This window comes from Xiphophorus couchianus, chromosome 16, assembly GCF_001444195.1.
Source record: "Xiphophorus couchianus chromosome 16, X_couchianus-1.0, whole genome shotgun sequence".
In the NCBI taxonomy this organism is placed as follows: Eukaryota; Metazoa; Chordata; class Actinopteri; order Cyprinodontiformes; family Poeciliidae; genus Xiphophorus; species Xiphophorus couchianus.
This window is the reverse complement of record NC_040243.1, coordinates 761,789-777,802: the sequence shown is the minus strand read 5'-3', so window position 1 is coordinate 777,802 and position 16,014 is coordinate 761,789. Positions and strand designations below refer to the sequence as shown.

Genomic DNA, 16,014 nt, shown 5'->3' with positions numbered 1-16,014 from the left:
GGCCCAGGGGACATCCTATGAGGATCTTCGTTGCGCTACAAGGATATGTCAAGCTTATCCTACGACCCATCATCCTCCAGAAATGGGGGTTAGCTTCATCCCTTTTCGCTTGTTACCTGATGGGCCGCACCCGCATCAACTGGCGCAGGGGCGTTGTGGTTTGCCTATGGCTTGTTACCGATACCACAGCCCTGATACTGGAGTTGGTCTTTGGGGGCCGTCAAGCCACTCGAACCGCCCCACTCAAGATCCTCACAGCCATTCTAGAGGGGCTCTTCGCAGTATCTATCCTCGTCTACTTAGCGCGCCAAGCCTTGTCCATCAAAGGTCGGGGCAGGCGCATATGGCTACAAAAGTGGATAGTTCTGGCTCTTTGGGCAACGGTTTGGGGGATCTTGGTGGTCCTCTACTGGCTTCAGGAAACCTCAGACCTAGCCATCGTTGTATGGATGATGACCTATGCTGCAATATTCCATGATTCAGCTCATGTCTATGATCGGGGCGAACCAGCTCCAGATCATGACATTCCGGTTCCTGTGATTAATTCTCCCTGGCTGGCGGCCCAAGCAGGCACACGAGCTTAAACTAGCTACTCTCTCCGCTTTCGCATTTGCATATTCGTTGTGTTATTATTATTAATCCGAAACCCCTAATCGTGAAGTTACCTAGGTTGCTGTTTCTTCTCAGGCACCAACTTGCTGTGTGGGATGTGGGATCGCCGCAGAATCCTATGGATTCATATGGGTTGCATCGTCTTCCCGCTGGTGTCACCGTTGCGTGAGCAGCCGTATCACCGATGTAACGGCAATTCTCTGCGCCACAGGGCAAGGAGATTTGCCTTACATAGCGGCCTCCACATCTCTATCCCTGGAACGGGTGCACAAAATAGTGTGGACCTCTGCCTTTGGCCAAGAAGGCGACGACCTTACAACATCTCCAATGCACACGGGACTTCTGCTGCCCGTGATTCAGAAGTTATGGGAACACCAGCTTACTCGACGATGCCTGCCAACTCTACACCTTCTCGATGGACGAGTTGTGGCAGTAGGCGAGTACCTTCCACCCACGTGTCCCATGTCTCCGGATATGTTTATCGATGTCGGATGCCAAACCAGCAGTGCGACTAACAGAAAAGGTACCCAAACTGAGATTCTCAGTTCATCTCACCAAGCGTGCCAGACAGAAGACACCCTCTTTGCGTCATCTCCGTCACCTGATCCGCCGTCGACCAATATGGATTTTCAGGATCTACTGGCTGAGTTGGAGGGATACTGTAACAACCCACCGACACTGCCAGACTCTGAGATGGATCTGTCTTCGCTTCTGCAGTCTTCCCTGGAGGACATTAGCCCTCCCGGATCAGCAGGATCTCTACTTCCTCCACAGTTGGACGCCGAGTGCTGGATTTCTCCGCCGTCCAATCTGACGGAGTATGAGGTTGTGGATACCTGGACACCATCATCATCTCCGGTTGTCTGCTACGAACAGGACATCTTGACTGCTGATTGCGGTGATGGACTTGACCTCTTTTGACTTAGGACTTTGTGTTTTCTGCGAAGCACCGTCCGATCTCAAGGAGGGGGTGTCAAGAAAACTGGTAGGGGGTTTGAGATCTATCCAGGTACACGCAGAAAAAGGTGCATGAAGGCCTGAAGGAAATAAAGCAATCTTGTGTTTTGATTTATAATGATTGAGTGTTTGGATAATGATTAAGTTGAACATGTATGAATACAATAGGTAAAATGACTGTATGTAAGTAATAACTGAATGATTCTGAAGTGTACGAATCATGATCTGTAACAACATGACAACAATGAAATGATTAAGGTTTGATGATTTATAATAAGTGAAAGAGGTGATTAATGCTTATGATTAATGCTTAATGGAAATCAGCACATAGTTTTTAATTTGACTGTGTTTAAAAGTTAATCAGAGAAAAGCACATAGTTTTTAAAAAGGAAAAGGGGAAAAAGGAGAAGGGGAACTTGTGAGTTCCTGCTGTCGCAAGCAGTTCTGAACAGATGGCCAGACGCACAGGATGGGTGGGGCAGTATGGTTGGCTAAGAACAACACGCTGAGGAAAGGACGGTACTTTCCATCCCAGCCAGCAGACAGGAGGGGCCGACGGGGGTTTCCGTGAAATCAGCAGATGTTCAGGAAACCACGTAAACTAACACTCCCCATACACATACATGGCAGAGAACTGTATATAAGCAGACGGAAAAGGAGAAGTTCTTGTTCTTTGTCTGCGGCACAGAAGTAGAGCTAACACGAAGAAGCAGATCGAGGAAACAACAGCAGACCACACCCTGGAGCCACGGGGAAAGCTGAAGCTTCGTGCCACCAAAGGGAGACAAGTTCCAATCGTCCAACCCGGGTTCCTGATTCGATCGTCGGTCTTACCTCAACCCAAACATTGCAACAGACTTGGAGAAAGGACAAAGGTCCCGGAGGGATAAAAGAGTTGGGTTTTCAAAAGCAATTGAGCCCTCTCTACTTTGCTTCTATTCTAAAGAGGATTTTTCCACACAAAGGACAAAGATTCAGACCAAGGTTTTCGGACGATCCTGTTGCTAAAGATCCTCCACCAACTGGGTATGAGTTGAACTCGCTTCCTAAAAAGCTATCTCAGAATCTGCGACATAGGTTAGGGAAAGAGACAGGAGGGTATGATTGTACATGTTGATCTTATTACACTGCTCTTGACTTATATACAATTGATTATTGATTTGTATGTCACATATCCCTGCTTAAGCTTGCTTAATAAATTCTTACTCTAAAATTCTAATGAGGTTGGTGGACATTGGAATTAATTGAGTCATTTAATCATTTTTCAGTTCTTTTAATAAAGGTAAAACTAAGGTACATGGTTCTAGTGAAAAGGAGGCTTCATAATTTCCTTTGGCGAGAGTAAAATAATGACCCAGGGACTTACATCCAAGTCACTAAATTTAATCTAGCCGGTTCCAAGAGCAAGTTATATTTTAGAAAGCGAGCTACCGTTAACAGGAGTGGTTATTGGAATTATGCAGCTGTGAGGGCTACTCAGCTGACTGTTACTTAACTGAAAAGGGTCGTAACTTCTGGATTGGAGGTAGTTAGAGCTAGACGAATCGCTTTCGACACCAGTTTGAATAGATTATCTCTTATAGATCTCATTTAGGGTAATACCCAGGTCTTAGAGATTTTCCGGACCTGTTAGACAGAGAACTGGTCAGTAGTCAGCCCCGGAGGGTTGTGATGAAGTGGGCGGGGCTAGCTATTGCAGGATAACGAACAACACAAACATGAAACATTAAAATGATTTCAACAGATTGTTACTGAGCAGCAGATGGTGACTGACGTCTGACAGAAAGAGCTGTTTCCAAGCAGATTAACTGAAGGTTCAGTGGAAGGAAAAAGTGTGATTGACGGGGAAGCTGAGGTTCTGCAGCTTTCAGAAGATTGTGAAGTTAATTTATTTCAAGGTTTGCAGCTGAAGTCATTGAAAGCTTTGAAATGATCCAGAGTTTATTCATCATCGGCTGCAAACATTTACAGGAACTCAGAACGATGAAACTGTTCTGTGGAAAAATCAAAATGTTTAATAAGAGCCAACCGGAAGAAAAATGGAGAAAATAGGAAAAATCAAGCAAACTGCTCTGTGCAGCTCCTCTGCAGAACCAAACAGCTTCCTGCTCTGATTGGTCGGTGAGGATCAGCTGATTTAACGGGTCGGTTCTGACGAATCACATCAGATCCACTCAGTCGATTATTTTGACAATAAGAAACTGATCAGATTCAGATCCTGGATGTTACTGGGATGGATTTGCTCTTTAATGGGGAATGATGCTGTTTCTCACACACACACACACGCACACACACACACGCACACACACACACGCACACACGCACGCACACGCACGCACACACACACACACACACACACGCCCACGCAGAGTTGTGTTTTCAGAGTAAATGTGGTTCTTCTGCTGTGATGAACGAACTGATTTCACCAGGTGGCGCCGTTTTCTCCTCAGATGTGAAAAACGTTTAATAATCAGATCTTTAAGTTAAACAACAAAGCAAAACATGATTTGGACGCAGAGAGACGGACAGACGGCATAAAACCAATTTCAGTGAGATTCAAACATTTTCCTGATGTTGCTTTGAGCAGGAGCTTCTTAAAGAGACAGAGACCCAAATTCTAGGCATCAGATTCGGCTCCAAATGAAGTCAAATTTCTATACAAGTATGTTTGAAATGTACAGTTTGACTTCAGTCTGGTTGTCTAGTCAAAGTCCGGACCGCTTGGTGAGGTGTGAACGCTAGTCGACCTCTGACCTCTGGTCCTCCAAAACTCGGTCTGGGTTCAGTTGAAGTGAACTCTGGTTCAGTTTGAATGTGAACACCAAGCAGACCGGAGACCGCTCCTAAAGCAGGAAGTGAACTACAGCTCAGAGCATTCTGGGTAAATATAAACAAAGCTAACATGTTAGCCTAGCGCTAGCAGCAGAAATGGCTCCTGGTCTTCAGCCAAAGACTAAAGAGAAAAATCTGACGCCTCCATCTTGTTTCCATCTGTTGAAACAGGAAGTTGCTCTCAGTGTCTTCAGAGGTTTTTATGTCGTTTCCTTCAGTGGTTCTTGGTGCAGCGCCCCCACAGGCCAGGAGGGGAACAGGTTGGTTTGGGTCGGAACCACAGCAGGAGGTGCAGCAGGTGATGGAGTTCTGGTTCCAGTAGAACCGGGTCGACCGGACCATCAGGAGGGAAAACAGCTTTAGAGGCTGAACTGTTAGAAGATGCAGATAAAAGATTTTTCAGAGAAAGTCTCAGTTTGCTGTTAATCTGTTTACAGCTGAACCTGGTTCTGGGATTATCTGCATAATCTGTGAAATCATTTTAAGTCTTTATCTGCACCAACATCTAGTTTATTCCTGTACAATTTCTATTTTTTACTCAAGTATCTACTGTACGTACTTCATTTTACTTTATTATTGATCTATTTTACAACTTAATTTGGCATCTAGTGTTGAAAAGGAGAATCTCTGGATCATCTTTAATCTGTCAGATAATCTGGGTAAATCCACACCAGGGTTCAGAGGAACTGTTTCAACTTTCTGCTGCTGAGTTTCTTCAACATGTTTCAGTTCATGAATTCAGTTTTTCAGGTTTGGATTTTATTCTGCAGCTTGTCAGAGGAGTGTGAGTTCAGATTCCACCATTTATGATTTATCTGTTTGAAAAGAGAGGAAAACGATGCAGAGATGCAGCTGTGAAGCAGCGCCCGTTTTCCAGGATTTAGATCATTTCCGTCCAGGATTCTTTCTGGAAAAAGTGAATTTGTTTCTCAGCAGCTTGAGCTTCTGGCTGAAACTGGAAGGTCATGAAGGAGGAGGGGAACCGGCGCCTCTCTGGTTGAGTCTGACCCGTTTGCTTTGAGACCCGGTGAATCGGCTCAGCATCTGGAACTGGTTCAGGTTTCCATGGCGACAGACGAAGTTCCTCCCACATGAAGTCTGTTCACACATGGCGACGCAGCGAGGAGCGTTGAAGACGCGAAGCGGCTCAGAAATCTTCCTCAGCCTCCAGCGTCTCAGCTCACCGGATATCCGGTCGTCGGTTTAAATCCCGTCAGGATCGTCGGTTCAGCCTGGTCGTTTTTACGTCGCGTTGATTCCATTTATTGTTTCAAAATGCAGATTATTTGTGCAGACGGGCTTTAGCTGAATCTGACGGTTTTATGAAGCACTTTGTGGTTTGATCTGTGAAAAGTGCAAAGAATTTTTTCTTACATTAAGAAATGAATATGAGCTCATGGCTTTTTAGGAAATAAACTGAAAAACCTAAAGTTGATCAAATCTGATAAATGTCCAATATTTTTAAAATGAATTATTATTATTTGTTGTCAGAGTTTAAAGATTCATAACTGCAATAAATATTCATTTAGGTTTTTTATTTTTAGATGAAAACAAGTTTCAAAATCAGGCTCATATTTTTACATACACCCCCTGTTAATATTTCATAATGTTTAGTTTTTCCTCAGGTTGAGACTCTGCAGTCATTAACTTTGGTCTGAATTATTATTAGTTCATCTAAACTGTTAATTTCTCAGGTACGACTTTTAATCTCAGCTGACAAATTATTTTCTTTACAATCCAGAATCTTAAAGTTATTAATTTGTATGTTTTTATGTGATTAATGGTCAGAACGATCGATAGAATCATTGATTATTGAAATAATCGTTGCAGCTCTAATGAGCAGCGTCTCCACCAATCAGGACGCTTCATGTTCTTCTTCTGCTTCTAGTCTGGGAGTTTTCCAGCATTTCTGCATTTCTCAGATTTATTTTTATCTCAGATTTTTGTTTGTTTGTTTGATGTTGACATCAGATTTATCCAAATGAACCAGATCCAGCAGAACCAGCAGAAAACGGCCAGAAATAAAAAACAATCTCATCTGATTGGAACAAATTTCAGACACAAAATCTTTTGATACTTTTTGCTTCTTCTGGAAATAACTTCAACGTTTTATTGAGGTCGATGTCTCGTTGTTTCACCAGCAGGCGCCTGGAAACAGAAACAAAACATTTCTGATGCTGGAAGTTTCATAAATATTAACTTTCTGAAGTTTTTATTAAACGTTTCACATCATCAAAGAGAAACAGAAAACCTGAGGAAATACAAACAGATTTTAGATTCTGCCTTATCTTATGATTTATTTGTGATTTTGGTTCAGACTCTTCTGGAGTTAAAACAGTTTAAACTGCGGTGCCTACTTCATGCTGCCAGGCAGGTTCTGCTTAATGCGCCACAAAATGTTATTCATCTATCAATAAAAGTAACTTTTATCTGAGTAAAATATGCAGATTTTGTTCAAATCATTCATCATTCAAACAGAAACAGAGAAAATCGTGTTTGAAACATTTTCAGCGGAAACGTTTGTTATTATTTCACTGAGAAACGAAACATTTTCATATAAGTGGAATTATCTGCCAAACGAACTGGCAGTTTTATTTTTATTTGTTTCTTATTGACTGAAAAAAAGCTCCTTCATTATTCTGAAATGTTATTTGTTAGTTTTGTCTTATTTCAAATGATAAATTTACACTAAAACTAGAGCAGAAATACTTGGTAATATTAGATTTTTTACAGTGCAGTCTGGATGAATCCATCTGAAAACATGAGCAGAAAGCAGATCTGACCCAGAGTGAACTGATGAAACTCTTCAAACAGCCTCTGACCTCTGACCTCTGACCTGATGCTCATGCTCAGCCGTCCTTTCACATTTCACTACTTTATAGCATCCAAACATTTTTACATCATAAAGACATAAAAACAAGTTACAGACGTTTTCTCAAACTGTGACGGACGATAAAATCGCTTTTCATTCCTGTACAAAACGAAGAATATTAAATATCGTCTCGATGTTCCCAGAAACGTCTTTTATGAAAACAGTGAAGCACGGCGGTGGCAGTGTGGTGCTCTGGGCTGTTTTGCTGCTTTTTGAGCTGAAAGTTGTTCATTTTGTTTTTGCTGAATTGATTTTACAGAAACATCAGTTATTGTTTTGGCTGTATGAACTGAGATCAGAGCGGAGCAACGGCCAGGGCAGCCATGTTGAAACGCTTCATCTTCACCGGACAGCAGTGGGATGACGGTAACCATGGAGACGGGTGGTGACAGGCGGTTGTCAATTTGTTTTGACAAACTAAATGTAATAAAATCAGCTAAATTTAGTCTGAGATATTATTTCCTCTGATTGGGTCTCCAACATGTGAGGAGCAGCACTGAAAAAAATCCCGTCATTTTAACTACAGGATGATTTTAGATAATAATAAGTAAATTCAACCTTTTGGATTTCATCCTTCTTCTTCTCTTTAGTCTGAGAGGCGACTTTTTGTTCTCCTCTCTCAACCGTTTCCACCGGGGAAAAATCCATCTGAATTAATTTGGTTTTGTCTGATTTATGATCCTCCGCTTTCTCTCCTCTTGGTTTCCATGGCGCCCAGATTTGGCACATTTAGTGTGATCACAAGAAACTGGAGATTATTGAAAATGGTAGAGAAATCAGAGAGAGCGTTTGAGTTGAGGAGGAAACGGTTTGATGAAAACCTGATTTGTTTCTGAAACGTTGATTCATGGCAGCAGGAAACAAAGAGTTTAATGTTTTATTTATGTTCATCTGCTTTAATCTGAGTAGATTAATGATTTTCTGTGAGTTGAATAGGAAGTTTTCACCAGCAGACAGATTGGAAATCATTAACTGTTGATTTGTTTCCAGCCTGGAGAAACTCAATTTTTATTAAAAATATACATTTACTGTAAACCTCCGAGACGTTAGACGGCAGGTTTGAACATTTACTGACATTTCTTATCTTTTCTTCTTTCTACTCTGGGTTTCTTGTTGACACTGAGTCGTTTTTGCAACTGCAAATAATATAATTATGCTGGATCTGTTACAGAGCTTTAATGTAATGAGTTTGTTTCTCGTCTGGTTCTCTGAATCGAAGTTATAAACTGATTCTAAACGAAACGCTCAACTGCTGCTGGCAAATTGTTTAATGAATGTTATGATAGCTGAGAGAGGAAGAGGAGGAGGGAGGAAGATGAATTTATGAATCTTCACATCTTTACAGAGAAGAGAGAATAAAAATAAATAATTTCACACAGAAATGGAATATTAAATTCTTAAAAACACCAACAAGCAGCCATGCAGAGAAAACGGATAAAATGGGTTTAAATTTAAATCAACAGTTTAAAGAAATGATTTCAAATCTAAAGCTCTGAAATATTTAATCATAAAATCAGTTTCTATAGAATAATTTTAAAATGAATCATAAAACATGTTGGAGGAAGAAATGAGAGGGAGGTGACATGGGGGTTGGTGTTAGGATTAGGGTTGGTGTTAGGATTAGGGTTGGTGTTAGGATTAGGGTTGGTGATAGGGTTTGGGTTGGTGATAGGGTTTGGGTTGGTGATAGGGTTTGGGTTGGTGATAGGATTTGGGTTGGTGATAGGGTTGGGAGGGTTTGGGGGGGTTTGGGGGGGTGAGGCTGACGAAACGCAACAGACTGAGATGAGACGGTGAGCAGAGCATAAACAGGCTGCCTGGAAAACTAGAGCAGTGGTTTGAGCCCGACTCCCCAACATTAACTCCACTAAATGAAAACTTAATAAAGAGCTTCTGGTTCTGGTTCTGGTTCTGGTTCTGGTTCTGGTTCCGGTTCTGGACTCCTCCAGGCTCGTCTCTCTGACTTCAGTTTTCTCTTTTATTTCTGCAGATTTCATGTTGATGTTTCTGATCAAAACTAAAATCAGGTTTTGTGATGAACAAAGTGAACCATAAATTTTCTGCCTCCTCATATTTTCCATATCTGCATCTATTTATTAATCTGGTGTTTCTGCTGCTTTTCTGCAGCTTCTCCAAACTGTCGGGCTTTAATTGCTCCACGTTTATCTAATCAGCAGTGATCATCCTTCCTGTCTGCTCCCACCAGCAGGCTCACATGTTTATAGTTTGGGTTTTTTGGCTGCTAAATTAAAATTGCTTCTTGACTTGATGCTGAGAGACGAGATATTAAAATCTGGGAGAAATGCTGCCGTCATCACAGCTTTAACAAGATCTAAACCCTTTACGCTTTATGGCAGAAAAAAGAAAGAAATGTTCATATGATCAGATTATTGTTTGTTTCATAACATTTCAGCAACAAGTTGAAAATATCATAAAAACATCAAACCGTCGCTAACAGAGAAACTAACAAACATTTTTTGTTGAGTTTCATCATAAAAATCATGGAAACACAAAACATGATGAAATATTGGCATCATGTCGATCGAATCTCTGCTGGGAATAAATGAGTTGAAATCTTTTAAAAATGAAATTATCAGAGATTTTCTTCTGAATGTTTAATCTTGCCATATTTCTCAATAACTGAAAGCTCTTGATGTCATTTTATTCATGTTATTCATCTTTGAACTGGATAAAGCTGAAGTTTAATTATTCGTCTGCTTTTCTTTAGACCGGATCTGGATCTGGACCTGGATCTGGATCTGGATCTGGATCTGGATCTGCTGACCTTGGAGAACAAAGCTGATGTGAATCAGACCTGGAGAAAATCCGCCTCTGGTTTTCCGTCCAGCGGAGCGACAGCCGCGTCTCAACATGGGGGGCGCCTCGCCGGGCGGGGCCGCGCCCAGCGTCCCGCTGTTCCTGTTCAACGACAGCGACCAGAACTCGCTGCTCAACGCCACCAACTCCACCGCCCTGGATGGCGCCGGACCCAGCGCCGCCGCCGTCCTCATCCCGCTGATCTACGTGGTCGTCTGCGTCATCGGCCTGGGCGGCAACACGCTGGTCATCCACATCGTGCTGCACTACTCCAAGACCGAGTCGGTCACCAACATCTACATCCTGAACCTGGCCATCGCAGACGAGCTGTTCATGCTGGGCCTGCCCTTCCTAGCCGTCCAGAACTCGCTGCAGGCCTGGCCCTTCGGACCCTTCATGTGCCGACTCGTCATGACCGTCGACTCCATCAACCAGTTCACCAGCATCTTCTGCCTCACCGTCATGAGCGTCGACCGCTACCTGGCCGTAGTTCACCCCATCCGCTCCTCCAAGTGGCGGCGCCCTCCGGTGGCCAAAGTGGTGAACGGCACCGTGTGGGCTCTGTCCTTCCTGGTGGTTCTGCCAGTGGTGATCTTCGCCAACATCCAGAAGGCGGGAGGAACCTGCAACATCAGCTGGCCGCAACCGGCCAACATCTGGAGGGCCGCCTTCATCATCTACACCTCCACTGTGGGCTTCTTCTGCCCGCTGCTCATCATCTGCCTCTGCTACCTGCTCATCGTCTTCAAGATCCGCAGTTCGGGTAGAAAGGTCCACGCCACCTCAACCAAGAGGCGGAAGTCGGAGCGGAAAGTGACGCGAATGGTGGTGATAGTGGTGGCGGTCTTCGTCTTCTGCTGGTTGCCTTTCTACGCACTAAACATCATCAACTTGCTGGTGTCTCTGCCGTCGGACTACCAGGGCCTTTACTACTTCGTGGTTGTGCTCGGATACGCCAACAGCTGCGCCAACCCCATCGTCTACGGCTTCCTGTCCGACAACTTCAAGAGAGGTTTCCGGAAGGCTCTGTGCCGCTCCACCAGGAAGGTGGAGAGTCACGAACCGGCAGAAAGTCCGCGGCAGCAGGACGAGGGGCGGCGGGCGCTGCTGCCCAGGGAGAGCCTGCGGCGGGCCGTCCGCCAGGACGATGACGACGAGGAAGATGCGTCTGAAATGACTGAGATCTACCAGATCACCCACAACGAGAACAGCGGCTTCCCGCCTCAGGCCGCGGAGAGAGCGGCGGAGAGTCCGATCTCGGACCGGGGCGACGGCGGCGGGGAGCCCAGAGGGAAGGAACCGGCTAATGGGCCGGCCCTCACTGGGTCGGTTCTGACCGGTTCGGTCCTTACCGGGTCGGTTCCGACAGTCCCGCTGCTGCTGAACGGAGCCAAAAACGGAAGCGTGAAAACTCTGCCGGAGGAAAACACGGACCAGAGCGCCTCACTGGAGATAAGTTATTTATAGTGTAAAGTAAGAAATAAAAAAAATAACTTAATATTCATTCAGTTCGTACAGTCTGTATGACTATAATCTGTAGATGTTTGCATATCTAGATGTATAACTGTGCCTTTATCGCTCTTTAGTGTTAAATGTTGGTTTGAACAGAAAATATGAGGAAAATTCACTAAACCGTCTGAACTAAGGGAAAGGATCGATACCGATACTGGGCTCGTATCGCCGATACTTTTCTCTTGAGATGTCATCATTATCACTGAATATCTTCAATAGTGGTATCATATCTATATCTTTATATCTATATATCTATATATATCTATATATATAGATATATATATCTGTAAACATTTAAAAAGTATGAAATCCTGATCTGAAATTGAAAAAGTGAATTTTTCATATTTTCATATTGGGATTTTAATGCGCTGGTATGAACTCTGTCAGCAAATTCCAGAAATGTCCTGTGAGAGAAACTGGAAATAAAAATATTGATTTCATCAAGCTAGTATCAATCTGACACCAATACTCACCTTGGTATTGATAGTATTGGTATTTCGATCGATAAAAACCAGATTCCTCAGATCTGCAGATCTAGATGTGATTGGCTGCAACCTGCTGAACTGATGGAAACGTTTGTTTCTTTATTTAGAACAATAATGGGAGCAAAACCTGCAGAAACAATAAAAATATGTCGTTGCTTTGTGAATTTTCCTCTTGTTCATTTTTGAACTGCTTTGTTTTGTTAAATCTTTGTCAGGGTGAAAAGTTGTTATTTTCTTTTTTTAAAGTGTTGTAGAAAGATCATCAGAAAGTAAAGTTAGCAAACAGATTAAAACTTTAACAGTGAAGCTTCTTCATATGTAATTTAATTCCTAGACTCTTCTGATGTTTGTTGTAATATTTTCATGGATTTCTCTCGTTTTGTTTCTGTTTTCAGATCGATTTCTGAAACGCCTGTCAGAGCGTCTGACGTTAACGAAAGTCCTTCACAGTTCAGTTGTTGCAGCTAACGTTCTGAAGGTCAGCCTTTAAAAGGCTTCAGGAAGCAATTTTACATCACGGTGGCACTTTAGCACATTTGGAGAAATATTTCTTTCATAAATAACAGGTAGAAACAGAGTCCCTGAGTCAACAGTCAAATTAGAGGAATTTCTTGTTTTTCTTTAGAGAGCGACGCTTTTATGATTCTCATTCAGAACAAATTTCACATTCCAGTTAGAAAAGAAAATCCAGAGAGAATTCAAAACATCTTTCTACTTATAAAAACTTGGCTGGCAGACCACGCCCCCTTGGCCGTGCAGACCACGCCCGTTGGTTGCAGGCCACGCCCCCTTGACTGCGCAGTCCAGCTGCATGCTCTGCAAACTCGCATGTTCTCTGCAGATTAACTTCTGAGATGTCTGGAAGATTTTATAGCAGAACGATGAAATGTTTAATTTAGACCAGAAAGTTTTAAGGACTTCCTGTTTCACCAAAAGTTCATTTATGCATCAAAAGGTGTAAAAAAAAAAAACAAACTTTTTCTTAGTACCAAACAATCTACAGACATTATATATTATCTGCTGTTGATATCATTGTAACTATGTTTTCCAGTTTTCTGTCCTTTTAGCTTTTTTAACCTTTGAACTCATCAGGCTACATTAATTTTCCATCAACTCTTATTTTTAAGAACTGAATGTTCATTAGATAATCACAGATATTTCAGCTTAGATTACTGCTGTTTAAAATGAATCTATGTGGCTTTTTGTTGTGTTGTTCATGTTTGTGAGTTCGGTAGGTTCGTTTCTTGAAAGCGAAGCTGTAATTTGGATGTTTTTCCTCTTCAGGTCAGACAGTCGCTGACGAGCTGCTGCATGTTATTCAGTTGGTTCACATTGAGACACATTATGATTACGGTGTAATCAGAGCGTCTCAATCAGCAGCTTTAGGTGTGATTCACATGTTATTGTTCAGCAGATGAGCCTGGCAGCGTCACGGCTCATCCGGTCCGGTCCGGTCCGGTCCAGTCGCTGCGTCAGACACTGAACTAGAATGAAACAGCAGCAGCATGAAAACATTCAGCGCCTCAAGCTGAAGAAAAAAAGGCCGAGAAAGTTTGATTCCCAAACCACAGAAATGTCAAAACATGCAGGAATAAGCAGGAATAACTATTGGTGACAGAATATCAGCATAAAGATTCTGAGTTTTCAGCCAGTCACATTATTTATTATGGCAAAAATTAGCAGCAACTAGTTTGAGTTTCTCCAGTGAAAAGTGAGTTAGGATATTTATAAAGTATTAGTCCATAACATATGATGATCATATTTTAAGTTATGAGATTTAATGTTCATGAGACGCAAAGTCAGAGCTGTCAAATTTATTAAATAAAAAATCACATTTTAATCTCGTAATCATTATTATCTAACAATGATATGATATAAATATGAGATGTTATATTTATTGGTGTGACTCAATTAAAACAAAAATGTAGTTAATTACAGGGTCTGCAATTAATTAATTGCATTATAGTCAAAAACATACAACCATAATATATTGTCAAAATGAGCAATATTTCAAAATAAAAACACATTTTTGCTGCAAAATGATTAAATAAACAGACATATGAGCTCAAACACAAAGATATTTATAGTTTTTAGTCTGATCTCCAGATTGGAGCAAAGAGTTTCAGGAAGTCCTGATCATTCCTGGAGCTTCTTTAGACGCTAACATTAGCATTAGCTAATGTTAGCATTCCGATGCTATTTTAGCCTTGAATGGATTCCCTGCTAGGCTAACTACTTTTATTACAACTTGAACCAACAACAATCTTTTCCAGCGTCCAATCAGATGGTTTAGAAACAGAAATTAACCCCTAATGGACCAGAGAGAAGCGGCTTCATCCTCCATCGCTGTTAGCGAACGTAGCTGTGCGTCAGGTTTACGGACGTACCAGAAACACAATACAAAGGTTCCTGCTCGGGATTTTTGTATGTAAAATAACATTTGTGATTAGTTGTGTTAAAAAATGTTAATGCGTTACATTCTGTGTGATTAATTAATCGAAATATTATCATTAAAGTTACTTGTGCTTTACTTGACATGGTGGATTTTTATTATTATCATTTCAAGATGAAAGTTTTCAGTCCTTCAGAAATCTTTTAATTTATGCAACAAGTTTTATTTTCTGAGTTTAGAAACGTATTTGGAAGAGGAAATGTGTGAAAAGGATGAAGAAAAGACTAACTCTGTTTTTATCAAAGAATATGACAAAAATCATCTGTCACAGTCTCACTGTCCGGCCTTTCATTCATGACTTCAACAAGAAAACGGAGCTGAAGCTAAGTGTGCAACACACACACACACACACACACACACACACACAGATCTCTACAAACTTCCCAGTCAGTCAACGGCGTTTAATGTGCCTGGAATGATGGTTTTATGCTTTTCAGTTGATCTCTGCAGAAAGGTGTGTGTGTGTGTGTGTGTGTGTGTGTGCGTGTGTGTGTGTGTGTGTGTGTGCGTGTGTGTGTGTGTGTGTGTGTGTGTGGGCTGTTTACTACTGAGTGTGTTCAGCTATAAATACTGTAGTTCTTTATTAGACTTTGCTGCTGTGACTCCGTCTGCCTACCAGCTTCAGCCACATGCGACACACAGCCAGAATCAACTTCACTTAACGGGATGTTGCTCAATTTTTAGTTTTGTTTTTAGCACAAGCATGACTGGAACACATCAGCTTGTCTCTAATGGAAACCAGTAAAAAAAACAGTTCTGTTTGGCTCCCTACTGGTTTACCGCGGTGTTTTCACAAATTACAGAGGCTTTTAAAATCCCTGGTCCACTAATGCAAACAGGGTGGAAGTTTTTATTGCTTTGAGAGTTGAGAAATAAACCTGCACCTCCTCTGAAGCGTCGATGGAAGAGATTCCCAGTAAGACGGAAAAGATTCCCAGTAGGACGGAAGAGATTCCCAGTAGGACGGTTTCTGCAGCCTGACTGACTTTAATTCCGAACTGTTTTGTTTTCGTTCCGTTTCTGCTGCAGTTTTTCCATTCAGGATTCATGGAATCAAATGTTTTTGTGAATCTGCTGTTTTCAGCCGGAGGAGAGATTACTGCTCTCTGGAAGAGACGCAGAAAAATAATCAAATATAAAATATAATTAGGAGGATAAACCAGCTGAGACAACAAAAACAAAAGAGAGGCAGGAGGAAAAATAATCATGCAAATCTGATCAAAATGTAAATGATGAATAAGAGACTAAAGTCCAGATGAAACCTGACCAACACAAACAGTGAGAATGAGAACGCTCTCATTCCTCATACAGCTTTTATGTTTTAGCCAATTAAATATAATAATAATAATAAGTGTTAGATACAAGAAGACAAGTAAAGACTTTGACATTTCATGTTTTAACAGACATTAAGTTGAAACATCTAACAAAGTCAGAAACTGGTCATATTTTAGGTTTCAGTCTGCAGCATGCTTCGG

The 16,014-nt window shown here is 41.8% G+C and overlaps 1 protein-coding gene across 2 annotated transcripts in view; it reads left to right on the top strand.

Moving 5' to 3' along the window:
• Nucleotides 1-16,014, top strand: part of LOC114159677 (somatostatin receptor 3) — a 32,251-nt gene that overhangs the window by 14,468 nt on the left and 1,769 nt on the right. Inside the window, exon 2 of one of the 2 annotated variants that reach the window (XR_003598638.1) lies at nucleotides 10,002-14,011. Coding sequence is in view for 1 of the 2 variants with exons in the window: in XM_028041746.1 (XP_027897547.1) it covers nucleotides 10,145-11,557 (1,413 nt within the window). In the remaining variant the exon portion in view is untranslated. Of the gene's footprint in view, nucleotides 1-10,001; nucleotides 14,618-16,014 lie in introns of those variants that run through there. The other variant, XM_028041746.1, reaches the window with a different exon arrangement.